This window comes from Spermophilus citellus (genome assembly GCF_964194105.1).
Source record: "Spermophilus citellus genome assembly, chromosome: 2".
NCBI classification, from domain to species: domain Eukaryota; kingdom Metazoa; phylum Chordata; class Mammalia; order Rodentia; family Sciuridae; genus Spermophilus; species Spermophilus citellus.
Window position 1 is genome coordinate 210,897,777 of NC_138183.1, and position 19,842 is coordinate 210,917,618.

Sequence of the window (19,842 nt, forward strand, 5' to 3'; positions counted from 1 at the left end):
ACATAAATTCATTCTGCTTAATAATATACAATCTGAAGTCTCATAGCTACCACCACAGTCATGTCATAGGACAGTTCAATCATCCTGATTGTGGGTGCATCTCACCATATGCTTTGTGCAATCTATGTGACATTTTGGAAAAACAAACCACAGAGACAGAAGACAGCAGTTGTTAGGAGGTGAAGGAGGTGCCCACAACATTGATACTAATAATTGTGTCTTTGGTGGTCCCTGACCAGCTGGCTAGGGATTTATTGTTCTTCTCAAAGAATGGATTCATAGGTTTTCTCTATAGTTTTTGTTTTTTATTTCATTGACTTCTGCTCTTCTCAAATATTTATTTTACTTACTCTGGGTTTAATTTAGTCTTTTTTTTTCTAGTTTATTAAGGTAGGAGCCCAGGTCATTGATTTGAGACCTCTCTTCTTTTTTCAGAAGTCTGAAGTGCTACAGTTTATCCTTTAAGTACTGATTAGCTGTATTGTACATGTTTTATTATGTTGTTTTCAGTTTTATTAGTTCAGCATACTTTTTTTATAGTTCAACATAAATATACCTTTGACTTTTATTTGACCCGTGAGTTATTTATAAGTGTTTTATTTAGTATCCAAATATTTTGTGATTTTCCAGAAACTTTTCTGTTATTGATTTCTAACTTAACTCCACTCAGAAAATGCAATTTGTCAAAACCTGAACCCTTTTAAATTTAACAAGGATAGTTTCAGGTAGCTTTCTTACCTGTACTGATCAATATTCAGCTGAAAATTCAGAACAGAGTCAGGACAGTGTCAGGGGGGACTCTACAAAGCTTCAGAGCACAAACTTTTTCTCTTCAGCTCTGTTCTCTAAAGTAATCTGCCCTGCAAACTCTAGCTTTGTTGGCTTCCATGAACCTCCAACTCTTGTAAATTCAGGGTAACTTCTACGCTTTGCTTGGGTGCTTTATCCTTACACCGTGGCCTAGAAACTCTCTGAGCAACAATGGGCAATCATAGGGCTCACCTCATTTGTTTCCCCCTTTTCAGGAATTACTCTATTGTGCTGCCAACTGTTCAATATATTTTAATATATTTTGTCAGTTTTTTTGGGGGGGGTTATATAGGCAAGAGGGTAAATCCAGACTTTATTACTCTGTATGGGTTGGAAGAGGAAGTCCAAATCCTTACCTTTGAAACTTTTGTTCATTGTCCTTGCTTACACTTGGAGTCCTGTGAACATAGACAAGGATCTCTGGCTTCAAATATGGATATTCACTCCCAGAACTTGGAGAATGTTCATGGATCATGGAGCCCAAGCCCTTCTTGGAACAAATAGGAAGGCTCAGGCTATGGGAAAGATAGACTTGTCCAAAGTCACAAGTTTTCTGACTCCTGGATTGGGATTCCCTCCATGCCAACACAGTTTTTCATGTGCTAGGTAATTTGCAAAGTGATTAATAAAATAGCTTATTCTTGAAAGAAGGAGGTTAAGTCATAATAAATATTTTATAATCTTAATCTTTTTCCTCTCTCAGTTTTATAGCATAAAACTAATAACCCATGATACATCCAAATTTAATCTTGTTAATATAGAGCAGAGGTCATAGCTTTGAATTTAAAAGTGTGAGAACTGAGCGTGTTGAATATTTAACAAATACTGATTAAGCCCCCAGTATGTGTCAAGTCCAGATGTAGGTTCTGGGAATTCAAAGAATCAGACATAGTTTCTTCCCTTAAGAAACTCATGGGAAACTTGACTAGCAAACAAATAAATTTTTGTCTCAGTGGTCCATCCCAGAGATGGACTGACCCCATAGGAATGTCTAATCCAGGCTGATGATTTAGGGAAATTTTTCCAGAAGAAATTATCTGAGCAGAATCAGGAAAAAAGAAAATGATTGGAATGATTCAGGATTTATATTTATGCAAACATCAAGATGTAGCCTGCCTACTGTTAATTTTATTGTTTTTGCTCATAAAAGTATTTCTAAAATTCTCCCATGCCACCTTGGTCTGTATCTTGGTTATGTGTGCCTGAAACAGAGCCTGGCACATAGGAGATGCCTAATAAATGTCTGTCAGATGATGGATGGACAGATGTATGCATGAAGGGATGGATGAAAGGATGGATGAATGGATGGATGAATGGAAGGATGGACAGATGGATGGATGGAAGGACAGATGGGCAACTTGTGCTCACACTGAATCCCTCACTTCTCCAGATAACTGTGGACTCACAGACTGTGCGGCCACCTGTGAACAGGTACGGGTTCCGAATTGAGGATACAGGACACATGTACATGATCCGGACTCCTTTATACATCCAGATCCAGTGGCTCCACAGCTCAGGACTCATGATCCTGGAGGCCAGCAAAGCCAGCAAGGCCCAAGGCCGTGGCCTGTGTGGTGAGGTGGGACCCAGCTGGGGGAGGGGAGTGTTTCCTTAGTCCATCACAACCAGACTCAGGTTCTTCTGGACCAGGAGAGTCTGGACAGTTTACTAGGCCAGGGGTGGGACCAACAGAGCTGCCAGGACAGCAGGGTATAAGGTCTTGTGTTCTGAAGCTGAAGCTGCTAGCAGGGAGATGGTGCAGTGCTGTGGTCTTAGCCAGTTGTCTTCAGCCAGGATTGTCTGTCAGCTTCCCTGACAGCCTCCTAATGCCAGATAATCCCTCCCGTCTGCATGTGCCTGACCCTTCACAAAGCACTTCCACACTCTGAGTTCACTTATTCCAGGTCATTCACACAATAACCCCAAGAGGTGGTCCTTAGTATTCCCATTGAACCAAAGAAGAAAGGGAGCCCAAGGAGGTTAAGTGGTTGCCTAAGGGCATATGGCAGAGCTGCCACAACATGCAGAACTAATGCTCTTTAGACCATAGAATGATTACAGAGAGCATACTCTAAAGGACTGGATGTGTTTGGCTAAGAAAAAGAGGTACAGGAAGAGTCTAGATGTGGACTTCTTCTCCTTGCAAGGCCACTCCATGACAGATTGCTGTGATCATGATGATAGGTCTCATGGACACACACACACTCACTCCCAACCGCCATCCTCCACCTGCACCCATTGTGTTCATTCATATTCATGCCCCTGCATTCAAAATGCCCCCTACACGTGCTCTTGTACTTGTGAATCAGCCCCATGCTAATTTTTCCTTTGTGCCACACATAATTACTAAATATCAGTCACTGGGGAAAGAACGGTAAGCAAAACAAAATCCCAGTTTGATGGGGCTTCCATTCTCACTGACACACCTTTCATTACACTCACACATGTGCATGTGCACACACACCCCACCACCACCACCAGTACCACCACAACCATTCCTTTCTCACCATTTCTGCCTTATACTCTGCTCATCCCTAGCAAAGAGCACTGTGGTCAGCAGGTCAACTCTTCCAAGGATGCTTTTGTGATACTCCTCGGTGACTCAATATCAAGACCTAACATGTGTCCATTAAGACTGTTAATAAGATCTGAGAGCTTTGACTCAAATTATGCTTCATATTCACCAAACTGGTAGTTGGAGATGTCAGAGCAGAAAGTCAGATTATAGCTCTATTTTATCTGAACTAATATCCTGAGCATCCCACTAGGCAAATGGGGGAATGATGAGATAAGTGAGAATCCAAAGGAAAATGAGTCCTGTCACTTTTTGTGAAAGAAAGACCTGCAAACCAGCAACTCTTATGTAGAATTGGGAAGGTCATGAATGGGTGCATCTGAGATGCCCTTGAAAAAAAGCATGTCTAAGAAAGCATTTCAGGCAGAGAAGTATGTGTCTGGAGCTAGAGTGTGAGATGAAGTCACAAGTTCCCAAATGATTAGTGATTACTCAAAGCCCAGATGCCTTCTATCTTGTGGCTCTGCCATTTTTAGCACAAGCTACCAACCCTACAGAGAAAATGTGTTTGGGAAGTTTCTGTGGACTAGGTCTGGAAATGGTGCCCTGCACCTCTATTCACATACTATTGGCTGGGACTCAGTCACATGGTCTCACCCAGCCACAAGGGAGGCTGGGCAGAATAGGCTAACTGGCTCGACGAAGAAGAGGTAACCAGTGTTACAATTAACCAGCAGTTTCCACTAAAGCATATTCTTTTTTTTATTGATTGTTCAAAACATTACAGAGCTCATGATATATCATCTTTCATACATTAGACTCAATTGGGTTTTGAACTCCCGTTTTTACCCCAAATACAGATTGCAGAATCACGTCTGTTACATACTCACATTATTACATAATGGCATATTAGTGACTGTTGTATTCTGCTACCTTTCCTATCCCCTACTATCACTAAAGCATATTCTTTCGGATAACTTTGTATTTCAATGTCAGACTTAGAAGTTGAAAAAATATTATAAGGAAGTCCCATTATTTTTTGCCCAGACATACTACTTATTCACATTTTTTTGCTTTTGCTTCTCCCTCCATATATATACACATACATGTATACATACATGCATATACGTATGTACGTACATACAACTTGTGTATACACATGTGCATATGCATGTGTGCACTTTCTGAACCAGAAACAGATTCAAGACTTCTCTCCTTTTATCCCTAAATACTTTGAGTGTATTTCCTTAAGACAAAGACATTTTCTTTCACAGGAGTTTTCCTAGTTTCTTTGTACCTCATTTCCCTTATCTATAAAATGGAGATAATAGTAATACTTTCCAAAGAATTGTCATGGTGAACCTTCAGAGTGAGAACTGAGAACTTGGCAGAGGGTAGTGGCTTTTGTGACTATTGGAATAATTCTGCCCCTTTCAGGGATCTGTGATGGAGATGCAGCCAATGACCTCACCCTGAAGGATGGCTCTGTGGTGGGCAGGGCTGAGGACCCTGCTCCCTTTCTGGACAGCTGGCAGGTGCCCAGCTCCTTGACCTCAGAAGGCCAGACCCGGTTCCGCCCAGACAGCTGTGCCACTGCAGACTGCTCTCCCTGCCTTCGCATGGTGTCCAACCGCACCTTCAGCGCCTGTCACCGCTTTGTATGTGCTGAGTTCAGCATGGGGAGACCTCCTGGGCTGGGGTAGGGGGCAGCAACCACTTGCAGAGGCACACTCTTTTCCCTGGGCATGGCTGGGAGGAGCTGGGTCCTGGGATTTGGGGCACTAAGGTAGACAGCACTTCCTGATGCATATGCCCAGGTTCCCCCAGAGTTGTTCTGTGAGCTGTGGATCCGGGACACCAAGTATGTGCAGCAACCCTGTGTGGCACTGACCGTATACGTGGCTATGTGCCACAAGTTCCATGTGTGCATTGAGTGGCGGCGCTCTGACTACTGTCGTGAGTTGGGGAACAGGGAATCTCTGCCTTTGGGACTCTTGTTCTCATCCTGTTAAGAGTATAAAGAGGCTTCCAGACCCATGTTTAAGTCTATGCTTTTCCAAATTTAGCTGTTCCTTCATTTGTTGATTTATATTAATTAATAAACTTATAAATAGTATTTCATGAACAATCTATATTTTATATTAAGCAATAAAAATTATTTTATTATAATTTATTATCATAAATTTTTAAAAATTAAATTTAAAAATTCAAAAAGCAATTATTTTATTTTAATATATTTTTAAATTTATTTGAGTTTCCCATATATAAAATGGGGATAATAATTATAGCTTCCTTCTAGCGTCATCTTGAAGATGATAGTAAATAATGTGTGCAGGGTGCCCTACACATGCCCATCACATGGTTACTAGCATGCAAATATTAGTTCTCTTGCCCTAATTTTTTATTTTGGTCTCTTCCTCCTTCCTTGATGTTGGAAATAAAATCCACCCCCTTCTAATCTCCACTCAATAGTAAGTAGGCAGGCATGGCCTGGGATAGAGCAATCTGATTTCTAAACACGAGCACATACAAAAAGGTTGGGTACAGCTCATACCTGTAAAGTGTTAGGGAAGACCATACCTATAAAATGACAGATAAAGAGGAAAAGACATAAATACCTACTGTAGAGTTTTTCAAACCTTGGATCCTAACACAGGGGGGTATGAAGTTAACTTGGGGGCCAGCACTAGCATTTTAAAAAGTGTAATAGAATAGAATAGAAAATACTAGATTGTATTGCATATAGGAAGATTAAATATTATTTTAGAAAAAATATTTTTAGTTTCAATACATCAGCCATTCTCAATCCCAACTACCCTTTTGAGTCACACAGGGAACTTCTGAAAATATCAGTGCTTGGGTTTCCAGTCAGAGATTCAGCTGGTCAGGGACAGGTTCCCAGTAATGGTGTTTTCAAAATTGCCAAAAGATTCTTTTGCAGTCAGGCTCAAGGACCACTGTCCAACACACTTGTGTGGACTGCACCATGATGTGAAATCTATTTATTATAGTCAAACAGTGAAAACGGTCATCTAGAGTGAGGGCTTAGTAAACTTTTTCTTAAAAGGGCAGATAGCAAATATTTGAGGCTTTGTGGGCCATATGTTCTCTAGTACAAGGACAATATTACAAAAAGAGCCACAGATGATATATAATATATGAAAGAATCGTGCAAGAAATGCCATGGCTACATTCTAGTACAACTTCACAGGCAGGATTTGGGCTGTGGGCTGTACTTTGCTAACTTCTGATGGAGAGGAAGGAGGTCTCACACCAAGCCCCTTGACTTAGGTACTCTCAGTGCTCTGAGCCCTCTTCTCACCACTTCCTGCTCTTTGGCTGTCAGTGGGGAGCCCTCCATAGGGTCTGAACTAGTCCTGGTACCCACTTTGCCCCTGCAGCCTTCCTGTGCTCCAGTGATTCTACCTACCAAGCTTGTGTGGCAGCCTGTGAGCCCCCCAAGTCATGCCAGGATGGGATGCTGGGTCCACTGGACCCTGAGCAGTGCCAGGTACTGGGTGAGGGCTGCGTCTGTTCTGAGGGCACCATTCTGCACCGGCGCCACTCTGCGCTCTGCATCCCCGAGGACAAGTGTGGTAGGTTCCTTCCCTCCCTGTGCAGGCTCTCCCAGGCTGGCCTCAGCTCCTCATAGCTCCTCATAACTGGGGTCCCTCTGTGTCCTTTCAGTTCTGCTCTGGAATGGTCAGTATGGCAGGGAGGGTCTAGCCTGGGACAGTCTGAGTCTTCTCTCTTCCTCAATCCTCTGTGCCCCAACATGCCTCCACTGCAGCATGCACCGACAGCATGGGGGTGCCGCGGGCCCTGGGGGAGACCTGGAACAGCTCCCTCAGCGGCTGCTGCCAGCACCGGTGTCAAGCCCCAGACACCATCATACCAGTGGACGTGGAATGTCCTCGCCCCCGGCCTGAAAGCTGCCCACGCTTTGGGGAAGAGGCCCTACTCCTGCCCACTGAGGACCCCTGCTGCCTGGGGACTGTCTGTGGTGAGTCCCAGCCTTTACTTCCCTGGCCCTCAACTATAAGACAGTTAAATGACTCCATCCCTGCCTGGCAAACCTGATGGGTGAGGCCTGAAAAAATTGAAGCATCTTGTGTGGGGTGAGCTGGGAGGAGTGGAGAACCGCGCCAGGGGTGGGGGCAGGCAGGAGCTGAGGTTTGGGTGGGTATGAGGTGGTGCTTAATTTAAAGACATTGGCCCTAGGTCAGACACCTGGTGAGCTCTTCCACCACCACCTTGTAGCCTGTGACTTCTGGCAACTCATGTAACATTGGCTGTGCCTCAATTTGTTCTTCTGTTACATGAGAGTTAATAGTCACTTTGAGTTGACTGCAAAAATTAATTATTGTATTAATACTGGTTTGAGCAGCATTTGGCACATGGTACAGCTCCATGAATGATTATTGCTCTTTTGTCCAAGTCCTGGGCCTTTGTGTGACCCTCAGGGGCCCCTCTTAGGAGGAGACCTGGGGACTTGGGGTGTAAGATCAGGTGTCCAGGGTATGTCAGTGCTGGAGTGCAGTGGGGATGTCCCAGCCTCTAAGTAACAGGTCCTGTGCCCCCTGGGTCAGTGTGTAACCAGACTCTGTGTGAGGGACTGGCCCCCACCTGCCGTCCAGGCTACCGACTCGTCACCCACTTCCAGGAGGACTCCTGCTGCCCCAGCTACAGCTGTGGTGAGAGGTCTGGGGGTGGGGAGAATGGAATCATCCTGAGGGGAGTCAGGGGAGGACAGCTCTGGGACTAGGTTCTGGCTAGAGATTAGGTCAGAGCTGGGGTGGAGGCCCAGGTGTGGACAGCCAGTGTCTGCTCTCAGCACCTACATTCTTTCCCCAGAGTGTGACCCCAATCTGTGTGAAGCGGAGCTGGTCCCCAGTTGCCGCCAGGACCAGACCTTGATCACAGGCCGCCTGGTGGATTCCTGCTGTACCTCCTACTTCTGCGGTGCGTAGACGTGCCCTCAGATGTCAGCCCTTCCTTGCCTCTGCTGTCACGGTGGCTGGAAGGAAGGCTGAGGGTCTTCCTGTGATGGGGTCATGAGGAGAAAGCTAAAGTCACTGTCCAGAAAGTAGTATGGGACAAAAATAAAATGGGCCATTTTACCCCTAGGTTACTGAGCATGAAGAAATTGGAGCTTGTTCAGGGTCAGACTTTGGGTAAACATTGGGAGAAGATCCAGATTCTGACCTCAGGACCGGTTCCCTGAAATGTTGCTTTTAGTTTAGCTCCTGCCACACCTGGGCTGTTGAGGTGTCCCTCTCCCATTCTAGCAACCTGCTCAGCACCAAGCCTCCATGAGGGGGACTTCTGTGACAGCAGTGACCCCTCTTCTCCCTCAGCCTGTGGTGATTGTCCAGATCCCATCCCTGAGTGTCAGGAAGGGGAAGCACTCACGGTGCACAGGAACACCACGGAGCTCTGCTGCCCTCTGTACGAGTGTGGTGAGTCTTGGCCAGGTGCATGGAGGGCCATGTGGAAAGGGACTCCAGGACCTTTCTGTGCCTCCAGGAGCAGGACCAGGGCCTCCTGAAGGAGCCCTATGGGGAGGCATTGGGAGGCTAGACTTTCCCTAGACTCCAGAGTGTATCAAAGGATATTGTGGGGACAGAAGGGGAGTTCTTGTCCCCCTTCTTGGCCAGTGTTGCATCCTGAGTATTCACAGTCCAAGGTGTCTTTGATTGATGTGTTACCTGCCCTTCTCCACCCTGGCAGTGTGTGAGAGATTCCGCTGCCCCCAGGTGCAATGTGGCATGGGCACTACGCTGGTCGAGGTATGGAGCCCAGACCGCTGTTGCCCCTACAAGTCCTGTGGTAAGTTCCAGGTCAGGAACACCCTTCCCAAAGTGGAGATTGAGTTTCAGTCTATTTTATTCATTGCTTTGTCTTCAGAGCACAAAAAAACCATAGGTATATAGGGGGTATTTAAAATGTCTTGTCACATGAGTGAGGAACCTGGAGAGTGTTTCCCTGCTGTCCTGACCTGCAGCTCTGGGTCCTCAAAGCCAGAGTTAGTATGTCTTCTAAATTTGTTAGTAGCTTTTCATGGCTCAGACTTGCCCTCAGGTAAAGGCTGGGGATGGCAAAGTTAAGCCAGCTTGAATATGCAGAGTCAGAAGTTCTATGTTGCCATGTTTATTCTCAGAGAGGCCCCATCTATAGGAAGAGGGATGAATCCCAGGGATAAAAAGAAACCTGTGAGTGGTCTGTCTGCCTATTTATCCTCACTCTGTACCTGGTGAGGAGCTTGGCACTCAGCATCCATCACTTCCCACCTTCCCAATTAGGCATCAGTAGCCCCTATGCAGGGAAGGAGGGAGGCACAGATTTTAGCCTCTTCCCCTCACTCCATGGTCCTAGGCTGTGCTGGAGCTGGAGCTGTATCATTGCCAGGCAGGGGGTGGGGCTGCACCTGCAGTGAGCGGTCTGGGAGCTCCAGGAACTTCTACCTGGGCATCTCTGGTGAAGGTGGGTCCTGACCTCTCCTGTTTTTCAGAGTGTGACTGTGACACAATCCCAGTGCCCCGGTGCCATCTGGTATGGAGACCTTCCCCTCCCCGCCCTCCCTGGTCTGCCAGTCTTTCCTTTCCTCTTTCCTCTCCCCTGGAGACCCTACTTCTCCAGTACAAAGAGCCCTGAGATGCAAGTCAGCGTTCTTGTCCCAAGCTCTGCCACTGGCTTTCTGGGTACAGCGCCCTCCTTTGTAAGGTGGGCATGATCATAACTCAGAGTTGTGGTGAGGATAAATTATGTTGATGATGCTGATGGTGGTGGTCATGCTGGGAATGATGTCAGGATGAAGCAGATGGTGGGGAAGGTGAAGATGATGAAAGCAGGAACAATGATGAAGACGACAATGAAAGTCATGATGGTGGCTTATGCTTATTGAAAGCTATGGAAGGCCTAGAACTTTCCCAGGCCTCTGTGTGTATTATTATACTGATTATAACAACAACCCCAAGAGGTTGATGCTGTGATTATCTGTTATACAAACAAGGAAGCCAAAGTTAAAGTCACAGAGCCAGGATTGGAATCAAAAATTGATGCCAGAGCCATGCCCTTAACCACCAGACTGCCCTGCCACAGAAGGCAGTGAAAATACCTTGAGAAAAGTGAAGTGACCTTTAGGTCCTTCTCTGGATCACATGCACCTTTGCCTCATTCTAGCACACATTTCCTCCTATTTTGATCTCCATCCATTTTTCTTCTTCCCGAAACTGATGAAGAAAGATAGGAGGTAGTGTGAGCCAAGAGGGACACCAGGCCAGCAGCAGAGGAACAGTCCCTCCATGAAGGAGGGAGGCCAGGGAGAATGCTCCTCAGAGGGAGGCTTGGGAGTGGGGAGAGTGAGTGAGCTTCCAGGGTGCCAAGGGTCCCCAGGCCTGCCAGCCCCACCCGCCCACTACAGAGGCAATTGACACAAAGAGGGGCCCTGGTGGCAGACTGTTCCTAAAGATGGGACAGGGCCTGCACCCAGGGTGCTGACCCCCTCTGCCCCATCCAGTGGGAGAAGTCCCAGCTTGATGAGGAGTTCATGCACAGTGAGGAGAACGTGTGCGGCTGCGCCAAGTACGAGTGCGGTGAGCAGAGCAAGGGGTCTGTGGCTAGAGCCTGGGCGAGCCAGCCAGGTGGAGGCCGTGTGGAAGCTGGGCTCTGGATGACTTATCACACTGCTTGCCCTTCCAGTGAAGGCTCCCGTGTGTCTAAGCCGTGAGCTGGGGGTGATGCAGCCTGGCCAGACAGTGGTGGAGCTCTCGGCAGATGGCGTGTGCCACACCTCCCGCTGCACGGACCTGATCGACCCCCTCACCAGCTTCTATCAGATCAACACCACCTCCGTGCTTTGTGATGTCCACTGCGAGGCGGTAGGGGGCAGCACGGATGCATGGGGGTCAGCAGGGCTGGGCTGGTAGATACTAGGCTCTCCAGAAATCAGGGGGAGCCTAGAATCTTGCCAGGAGCCCTTCAAACAAGTCTAGAGAGTGGGTATCAGAGAAGCCTTCAAGACCTCTAAAGAAAGGCAGGATGAGAGAGGCCAGGAGGGGACTATCAAGAGCAAAGGGACAAATTTAAGTCCTGGAAAATATGGGTATTTGACATTTATCCTTTTGGTTTATTTATTTGTGGTGTTACTATTTGCTGAGCCCTTCTACATGCCCAGTACTTTCAACAGTGAGTACTTACTAGTGGCTTCTAGTAAGGGCTAAGTAAATATTATTTGAACAAAAGGGGTTAGATTTATTCCCATTTTTCAGAAGAGAAAAGTAAGGTTTAGGGAGGTTTAACCAGTTGTCAAAAGTCTCACAGGAACTGGGACTTAAATTGAGGTCTGTCTAGAACCAAAACTGGAACTTTAATTACCAGAATGCTGTCTCTCGGGTGGTGGAGGGTGGAAATGCTCTGACACCATGGCTGATGGGCACTGGCAATAAGGGGTCTTAGGGTAGAGAGTAGGATGAACTGTCTGGCTGCCTGAGAGAGGAGGAGGCTAGTAGTTCCCCTTCCTGAGCACCTACAGGGGGGCCTTCCGGGGCTCTGGTCTCACTTAGAGACAAATAGACAGTGAAGGGCTGGAGGCAGAGGTGGGCAGGAACCTGGCTGATGCCATCCCATCCCACTCTGGCCTGCAGAACCAGGAGTATGAGCACCCCCGAGACCTGGCGGCCTGCTGTGGCTCCTGCAGGAACGTGTCCTGCCTCTTCACCTTCCCCAATGGCACCACCTCCCTGTTCTTGGTAAGCAGCCCCTGAGCCCACCTGGGCAGATGTCTCAGAAAGGGACACTAGGACTAGCACCTTCTTTGGCTCCCATGCCAGGGCTCAGTACAGACAGGGTCCTGAGCAGTGCCAGGTCCTGGACTGTACTGTCCTCAGGCCTGTGCCATCCATCTGACCACAAGCCCCGACTGCTCACCTCTGTGCCCTCCAGCCAGGGGCATCCTGGATCGCAGACTGCACTCGTCACCACTGTGGCAGCACTCCCCTGGGTGCCGTGCTTGTCCGCTCGCCCATCAGCTGCCCACCACTCAATGAGACCGAATGCACCAAGGTCAGTCCACCTCCTCCTACAGCATGGCCTAGGCCAAGGCATGGGCTGCCTCACTGATGGCTGTTGGGGCAGGGTGGGAGTCCCATGTGCAGGAGTGTGGGACCAGGGTTCCCTGGAACCTGTGCTTGCACCGCCACCCCCAATCCACTTCTCTCCATGCAATTTTTTTCTCTGACTACTTCACATCCCACATCCTGACAAATCACATGACCACACATCAGTGAATGCAAACATACACTGTCACATGTTCCAGGTATACTCAGACACATCTCAAGCAGTGCATGGCCAGTCCTGTGATGGGCTGACAGGTGTCCAGTCCTAGCACAGACAGCTGTCAACATGGGCACTTCTCATGGAAAAGGATGCTTGGAACTTTAGGGATTATTGTTGAATTATTAAAGTGCCTGAGATTAACACTGGACATTTGAAGATTCTGATACTTTCCTAGAGAACTAATACATAAACACACAGAGAGACACACACAGGCGCACTCTCATACCTGCAGCATCACACATGTGCACACATACTTGCATATTTGTTCACAAAATCATACGTGTATATTGAGACTCCCACAAACACACACACACACACACACACACACACACACACACACACACTTATTTTCTAAGAACTGTCCCATCCATTGTTTTATCCCTCTCATAATAGAGGAGGAGGGCTATAAGGGATAGTTGCCCCCATTTTAGAGATGGGGAAACTAGGTCTAGAGGAGATGCATGACTTATTGAGGGCTGAGATAGAATCCAGGTGGGTCATCCCTGCATCCTTCCTCCCTGACCCTCTGTGCAGGGAAGCACTAATGGTGGGATATTCCCAAATCCTCCTCTTCCCCAGCACAGAGTCAGTAGAGGAATAGGGGAGCTGCCTCAGGAAAGAAAGGAGGCTCTGCGCCATTTTACCAAAGCTGCAGCCACACTGGGGGCTGCAGGCACTTAGTGCTGGTTGTCTAGTCAGCCAGATTAGCCCCTCTGGCTCTCCCATGGCCTGCGCCAGTCCTGGAACTCCTGCCTGGACATTCATGGTAGGAACAGAAGGAACAGTCAGTCAAGACTGACTATTTTTGCCTATTGCTGGGACCTTGGCTTCTGTCCTGGAACAAAGCTCTTCACCCTCCCTTTCCTTTCTCTCCCTCCAGGTTGGGGGCTCTGTGGTACCTTCCTTGGAAGGATGCTGTAGGACATGTGAGTGAGCATGGTGGAGGCCCAAGGGTGAGGGGTGCTAATGTCATGTCAGGGATCAGAGCGCCTGGACTGGCACCTATGATAGCAACTCTTCAGAGCTGAGTAGGAGAAGGGACACCCCTTGACATGAAGCACATGGCACTGGCAAAAAAAAAAAAAAAAAAAAGAAGAAGAAGAAGGTGGCCAGAGGCCATGCTCATGCCCTTATTCCAATACAAGGCCTTTTCTTCTTTGTGAAGACAGGGGATATTGAGACATTGTAGTTAGTAGGTCAGTAGCTCACCAGTCACTCTGCCTCTTCCTGCCTCTGCCAAGACCCCCAGCCCAGATGTCCACCGTATGGATTCTCCTTTGTGGTCAGGAGTCTTGGTCATGGACGTGCCTCCTGAGTGAGATTCAGGCTTCCAGGGTCCCTAAGTCAGAATGACAGCTCTGTATATCTGTCTTTATCCTGGCTCCTGGGCCCCTGAACATTCAGAGCCTATAGTCCCAACCTTGCTGGCATGAACAGAGCAATCAGCCTAAGGACCTTTGCCCATGTGCCTGTCCTTCTCCTAGGATTATCAGACCATGTCCCCAGAGGGCTGTCATTTGGGCTCTTTTATGTTCATACTACATGCTACAAGGACACTGGGCTCAGGGCCTCATTGTCTGACCCCTCTCCCATACCTCATGCTCCCTGAATGTCCCATGTGCCCCCATTTGACCTGCAATCCATGTCCCTCTCCCCAGGTTCCCTGGGGACTCTGTTTCCCGTGGTCCCCGTTAGCCCTGCCTCTCCTCCACGGGTTAGTGCCCACTGCCACCCAGGTACTTCTCTTGGAAACTCACAGGACTGGAGGCAGGCAGCTGCACTGCTATTTACAACAGCATCCCCTCTGCTAGGTGGCCCCAAGCTCCGGGGGCGAGGGAGGGGGAGGCCCCTGCTCCTTGCCCACAGCGCATGCTGCGTAGTGAGCTGCATCCCCTGCTTGCATGGGAATGCTTGAGCAGCACCCTCTCACCTAATGCCCACCAGTGCCCAGTGCTGCCACACTTTTCTCCAGCTGGTAACTTAAGTCAGTCTCTGTTCAGTACCCAGAGGGCTGTGACTAGGACAGCCCTTGGTTCTCCTGTCTCCCTGTGGTGAGGCTTGGTAGCCAGGAGATAGGATTCCGGCCCATTTCTGGTAGGCTTCCTAGGCTTTTACAGAGTGAGTCCATGAGTCCAGTGGATTGTTGAACATCAGCTCAATGCCATAAGCACCATATAAATAAGGCCTTCTGGAGCTGACATTTTAGTGGGAGAGAAAGAACAAATAAATAGATCATAGAACAGAGGCACAGAGTTGTGTGGGGTGTGAACCTTATGCAATTTGGGGATCTTCATTGAGGAAATGAACACAAAATGATAAATATATATTGAGGTGTGAAAGTGAATATTTTGAGGGTGGCAGAGTATGGAAAGGGCCCAGGCAAGGGAAAGCTCTTAAACTTATGCTTCAACAGCATATGTGTCACTGATAAGACAGTGATTGTGCCCTGGATATAAATAAGACAAGGGAAGGATCAGGAAGAGAGGACTGGGTGGGGGGACAGAGGGAGCAGCAGTTCCAAGGAGGATCAGAAAAGGTCTCTGTGAAGGGATGTTGAAGGCAAGAGTAAGTCACATGACTGGTTGTGAAAGGCCTGCTCAGAGCAGAAGAAACCCCACATTTGATCAATTTCCATACTTACAACAGCTCTTTGAGGTGGGCAAATCCCTGGCTCCATTTGACAGATATGGAAATCCATTGAAGCTGTCATGTGAAGCATTCTGCTAGGGACTGGATGCTAATGAATGGGGTTTCCATTCATTCAGAGAATTGAAGGAAGGCTAGAAGCCCTCTCAGAGTAGGAAAATTGAAGCTCAGAAAGGGGTGCAGACACACCCAGGGTTGCTCCCTATGTTACCTTTGCCTTCCCCCACTCCACTTCCTTCCAGGGCATTGAGTTAAAACATGGGGAGGGGCACTAATGCATGGACACTAACCTGGAAGTGGGACCCTCAAGCATGACACTAACTGCCCCAGGCTGGCCCACCCTGTTGCCCCCAGGGAACCCATCTGGGCCACAGCTGCCTCTCCCACCCTGTTCCCCCAGGTAAGGAGGATGGGCGCTCCTGCAAGAAGGTGACCATCCGCATGACCATCCGCAAGAATGACTGTAGGAGCAACACCCCTGTGCGTGACTGCGGCATGGCGGTGGGGGCGGGGATAGGCAAAGATGGGGATGAAGGGGGTTTGGGAAGCAGGCACTCTGCAGGCCGCCTCACTGGCCTGCCTGTCTCCAGGTCAACCTAGTGTCCTGCGATGGGAGGTGCCCCTCTGCCAGCATCTACAACCACAATATCAACACCTATGCTCGCTTCTGCAAGTGCTGCCGGGAGGTGGGACTGCAGCGGCGCTCCGTGCAGCTCTTCTGTGCTGCCAACGCCACCTGGGTGCCCTACACAGTGCAGGAGCCCACCGATTGTGCCTGCCAATGGTCCTGAAGCTTGGGGGCTGGCCTGACTGGGCCATGTGTGCCAACCCCAATATTCTGCTTCCAGTCAGCACAAGAATTTTTAGAGGGAGGTGGGCAAAGGTGGTGGAGAGCTGTATGTGCTGAGCACCGAATGATGGGCAGAGGCCCCAAGAGGGACCAGAATAGGCCACACTTGTCCTCCTGGCTCCCTTTCTGGTCACCCTTTCCACACACTGGAAAGTGTCTCAGCTCAGGATTCTGGGAATTCAATTCTGTTCTTGGATTGAGGTTAAGAACTGACTGCAGATCCAGGGCCATCCCCTGTATATTTGTAACTCTGGTCATGGTTCTTTGGTGGAGGGAGTTGGAACTTTCCCTAGAAGCTGGGACCAGAGCAGACCCCAGACCACGCATAGGGTCAGGGTGTGGCGGCCTGGTTCTTTCTACACCCTTTTAACCACAGGAGAAACATAGACCCAGTCAAAGGAAAGAGGCTGTATAGAGCTGTCCAGGACTCTTGAAAAAAGTAAAAGAGCTAGACTTGAGGGACCAGGTCCTTTCACAGAGATGTCTGAGGCCAGGCACAAAAACTGAGGAGTGGACTCAGTGACCCTCAGATTCCCTTCTCCTGCATTGATATTGTAATTCAGGAAATGACTTAGGAGAGCAGGCTGAGGCCTGCATCTCTATACACACCCCCTTACTCCCAAGCCAAGCATCCTGGCAGATGAGCTGGCTCTTTGAGATGGTGGAAGGAGGAATAAGCTCATTAGCAGGAGTCCAGTGTATCTCATCTCAAATGCTGTTGGCATCTCACCCTCCTGAGGGGGCCCTTGGTTATGTGATGAATGTTTCCAGTCTGCAAGTACAGCTCCTGGCTCAGCCTCTTCTCCAAGGACATATTAGAGCTGGTCTCTGGAGGGGCCTGCCTTTGTGGCTCAGCCATTCCAGGCTCTGTGCTTCATGGTCTATTTAGTGGAAAAGTGTCTGTTGGTAGAAAATACACCCTGTGTGTATGTGGCTCAGCAGCCCAGAGCATCTGTCAGAACCTTGTCCCCAAACCAGAGGGTCCTTAGCCAAGGCCAGAACTCCTATCCACACCCCACTCTGCAGATCCTCTGCCTCCTGTGCCCCTTTGTGTTACTGGATCCAAAGGGCACCTGACATTGCTCAGGCCCTGCACTTCCCTGAATGTCTGCAGAGGTGTGGCTGTCCTGGTACCCCTTGGGGTCAGGAGGCTGTGCCAGGATGGTGCCCAGCTTTCCCCACAGCTTCTTTGCTCCTGTAACTGTGTTCTGTTTATGTATCAATAAATCCCAGGAAGACTTCAGGCCTCTGAGCATCTCTGAGGGTGCCAGATTTGTTTTGAATATGAAGTCTCAGCTGTGAAGAGAAGAGCCTATTTCAGAGACTAGAGGCCAGCCTGGCTTCTCCTACCCTACCTGTGCTCCACTCAGAGAAGGCCCTTGGTGGGTGGGTATCTACTGGCTGGGATTGAATTGATTGGAGATGGGCTTCTAAAGGAAGGGGTGGGAAAAAGGAAGAGGACATTGGGAGCTGACATTCAGGTGGAAGGACTGAGGAGTGATCTCAGTTCCATGGGGCCAGGAGTGAATGCCTTTCACATAGGATGTGAATGAGGCAGACCCTGAGAGTATGTTTCATGTTGACCTCTCAGTGTTTTGTATTTATTTCCCTGTTGTTCTCCCAAAGAGTTCAGTAAGGTTTTGCAGTCACTCTGGTGACACTAGGGAGAATACAGTGATGAGTTTTTAGTGACCCTTCAACTTTAAAGGATCACTGGCACCTTAAGGAGTCAATGAGAGACTGCTTTCCCAGGTTGTCCCATGTGGGAAGGAGGAGGAAGCGCCTAGGACTGAGTCAGTGCTTAGAATACAAGAGGTCCCTAAGTTTCTCCTCTCATAGTCCACCTGACTGCTGACATGGACCTTGGGGTTTTTCCTAATGAAAAAGGAGACTTACAGCCTCTTAAGCAGCACACTTTTAAATTAGCAATGGGTCAAGGAAGCAATAAGAATGAAAATTAGGTAACATTTTTGATCTGCTGATTATGAAATAACTTATGTGATGCAGCTATAGCAGTACTTAAAAGACAGGTGTCCTTAAGTGCATACTTCATACTTCTTAACTTTTCATTATTACAGAGAGAGAGGGAGTAGGGAAGGGCTTCCAAATTTCTCCATGATAGATGAGGATCAATGGTGCATGGTCCTTAGCCACAACACACTCCCTAAATCACGTACCAATTGCTTTCAGAATTTTGAACCCTAAGCTCAACAGAATATGACATTAACTATATCTTTAAAGAAAAATGACTTAAAAATATACAGCAAGAGCCAGGTGTAGTGATGCATGCCTATACTTCCAGTGACTTAGCAGGCTGAGACAGGAAGATTGTGAGTTCAAGGCCAGTCTCAGCAACTTAGAGAGATCCTGTCTCAAAAAATTAAAAAATAAAAAGAAGGGCTAGGAGTGTAGCTCAGTGGTAAAGTGCTCCTGGATTAAATCTCCAATTTCCTCTACCAAATTTATATATATATATATTTAGACTAAGATACAAAGTGGTTTTTCAGCCATTACAGGAATCCTAATGCTCCCAACTGTTCATCCCTCACCTCACTGGCACGCCCATCTGCTTATTTTCAGTATGACAAATTAGTTTTTTGAACAGGGCCAGTTTTAGTCAGAGGCTGTATGGACAGAGGCAGAGGGCATCAGATTAAGTGAGCCAGCCTTGGCCTAGTGTCTTTCTGCAGTCTCAGTTTGGGAGGGTAGTCCTGGGCTTTCAAATGTGTTTTTCACATTCAGTCTGTCACTGGTGACCAGCTTTAGGATCTGGCCCTCCTTGGCTCCTGTCAGCAGCAATTCTCAGCTTTCCTGCTCCACCCTCATGGTATACCCACAGGAGGCCATAGCTTCTCTTGGTCATACCCATTGCTGGCATTACAATGTGTCTGGCTGTTCATCCCCCACCTCACCTCTCTATTCCCATCCAGTCACCACCTACTACCTATTCCCACCAGAAGCCAACCTTCCATTCCAATCTTTTGGCAAAAACTCCTAATCTTGTTTCACAACTTGTTCTTGGGGAAAACAACTCTTTTAGGCCAAGAAATTCTAGCAAAAGATTAACATGAGGCAAATCACTAATGCTGCTCTGCATTGTGAGAAGACGAGATGTAAAAACTTTGAACCATTGTCAATATTGTCCAGTTGCCCTCTGAAAGGCCAGTACCAGCAGTGTTGTTGTGAGTGTTCACAAGTAGAATTTGGAGATGTGGATTTATTAAAAATAAATCTTTTAACTACATCATCCTACTTCTAGGAAGTTGTGGTAGACTGAAAAACAACCCTCCAAAAATGCCCACGTCTAACCCCTGGAAACTGTAAATACATTGCCTAACATGGTAAAAGGGACTTTGCAAATGTGATTATGTTAAGGATCTTGCAATTGGGAGATTATCTTGGATTATCCAGGTATGCCCAGGTAAACACAGGGTCAGAGTGAGAGAGAAGTAGAGATTGGACTTATGCACTTTGAAGGTAGAAGAAGCAGCTCTTCCCAAGGACTTCAGGCAGCCCCTAGAAGCTGGAATTCAAAAAAAACAGACTTTCCCCAGGTCCTCCAGAAGGAACACAGACCTATTGGCCCCTTGATTTGAGCCCAATGAAACTGATTTCAGACCTCTGACGTACAGAATTATGAGAGAATAAATTTGTGTTGCTTTAAGTCACTAAGTTTGTGGTAATT

At 47.9% G+C, this 19,842-nt stretch overlaps 1 protein-coding gene across 1 annotated transcript in view; it reads left to right on the plus strand.

Annotated features, from left to right (window-relative positions):
• Positions 1-16,098, plus strand: part of OTOG (otogelin) — a gene marked incomplete at both ends in the record, with an annotated part of 80,563 nt that extends 64,465 nt beyond the window's left edge. Inside the window, 17 exons of the mRNA XM_081280376.1 lie at positions 2,201-2,384; positions 4,763-4,983; positions 5,143-5,281; positions 6,727-6,921; positions 7,116-7,328; positions 7,915-8,019; positions 8,180-8,287; positions 8,683-8,784; positions 9,056-9,154; positions 9,837-9,877; positions 10,845-10,920; positions 11,027-11,205; positions 11,971-12,075; positions 12,269-12,388; positions 13,542-13,587; positions 15,708-15,787; positions 15,898-16,098. Coding sequence (XP_081136502.1) covers positions 2,201-2,384; positions 4,763-4,983; positions 5,143-5,281; positions 6,727-6,921; positions 7,116-7,328; positions 7,915-8,019; positions 8,180-8,287; positions 8,683-8,784; positions 9,056-9,154; positions 9,837-9,877; positions 10,845-10,920; positions 11,027-11,205; positions 11,971-12,075; positions 12,269-12,388; positions 13,542-13,587; positions 15,708-15,787; positions 15,898-16,098 — 2,214 coding nt within the window. The remainder of the gene's footprint in view (positions 1-2,200; positions 2,385-4,762; positions 4,984-5,142; positions 5,282-6,726; positions 6,922-7,115; positions 7,329-7,914; positions 8,020-8,179; positions 8,288-8,682; positions 8,785-9,055; positions 9,155-9,836; positions 9,878-10,844; positions 10,921-11,026; positions 11,206-11,970; positions 12,076-12,268; positions 12,389-13,541; positions 13,588-15,707; positions 15,788-15,897) is intronic.
• Positions 16,099-19,842: the final 3,744 nt, after the last annotated feature.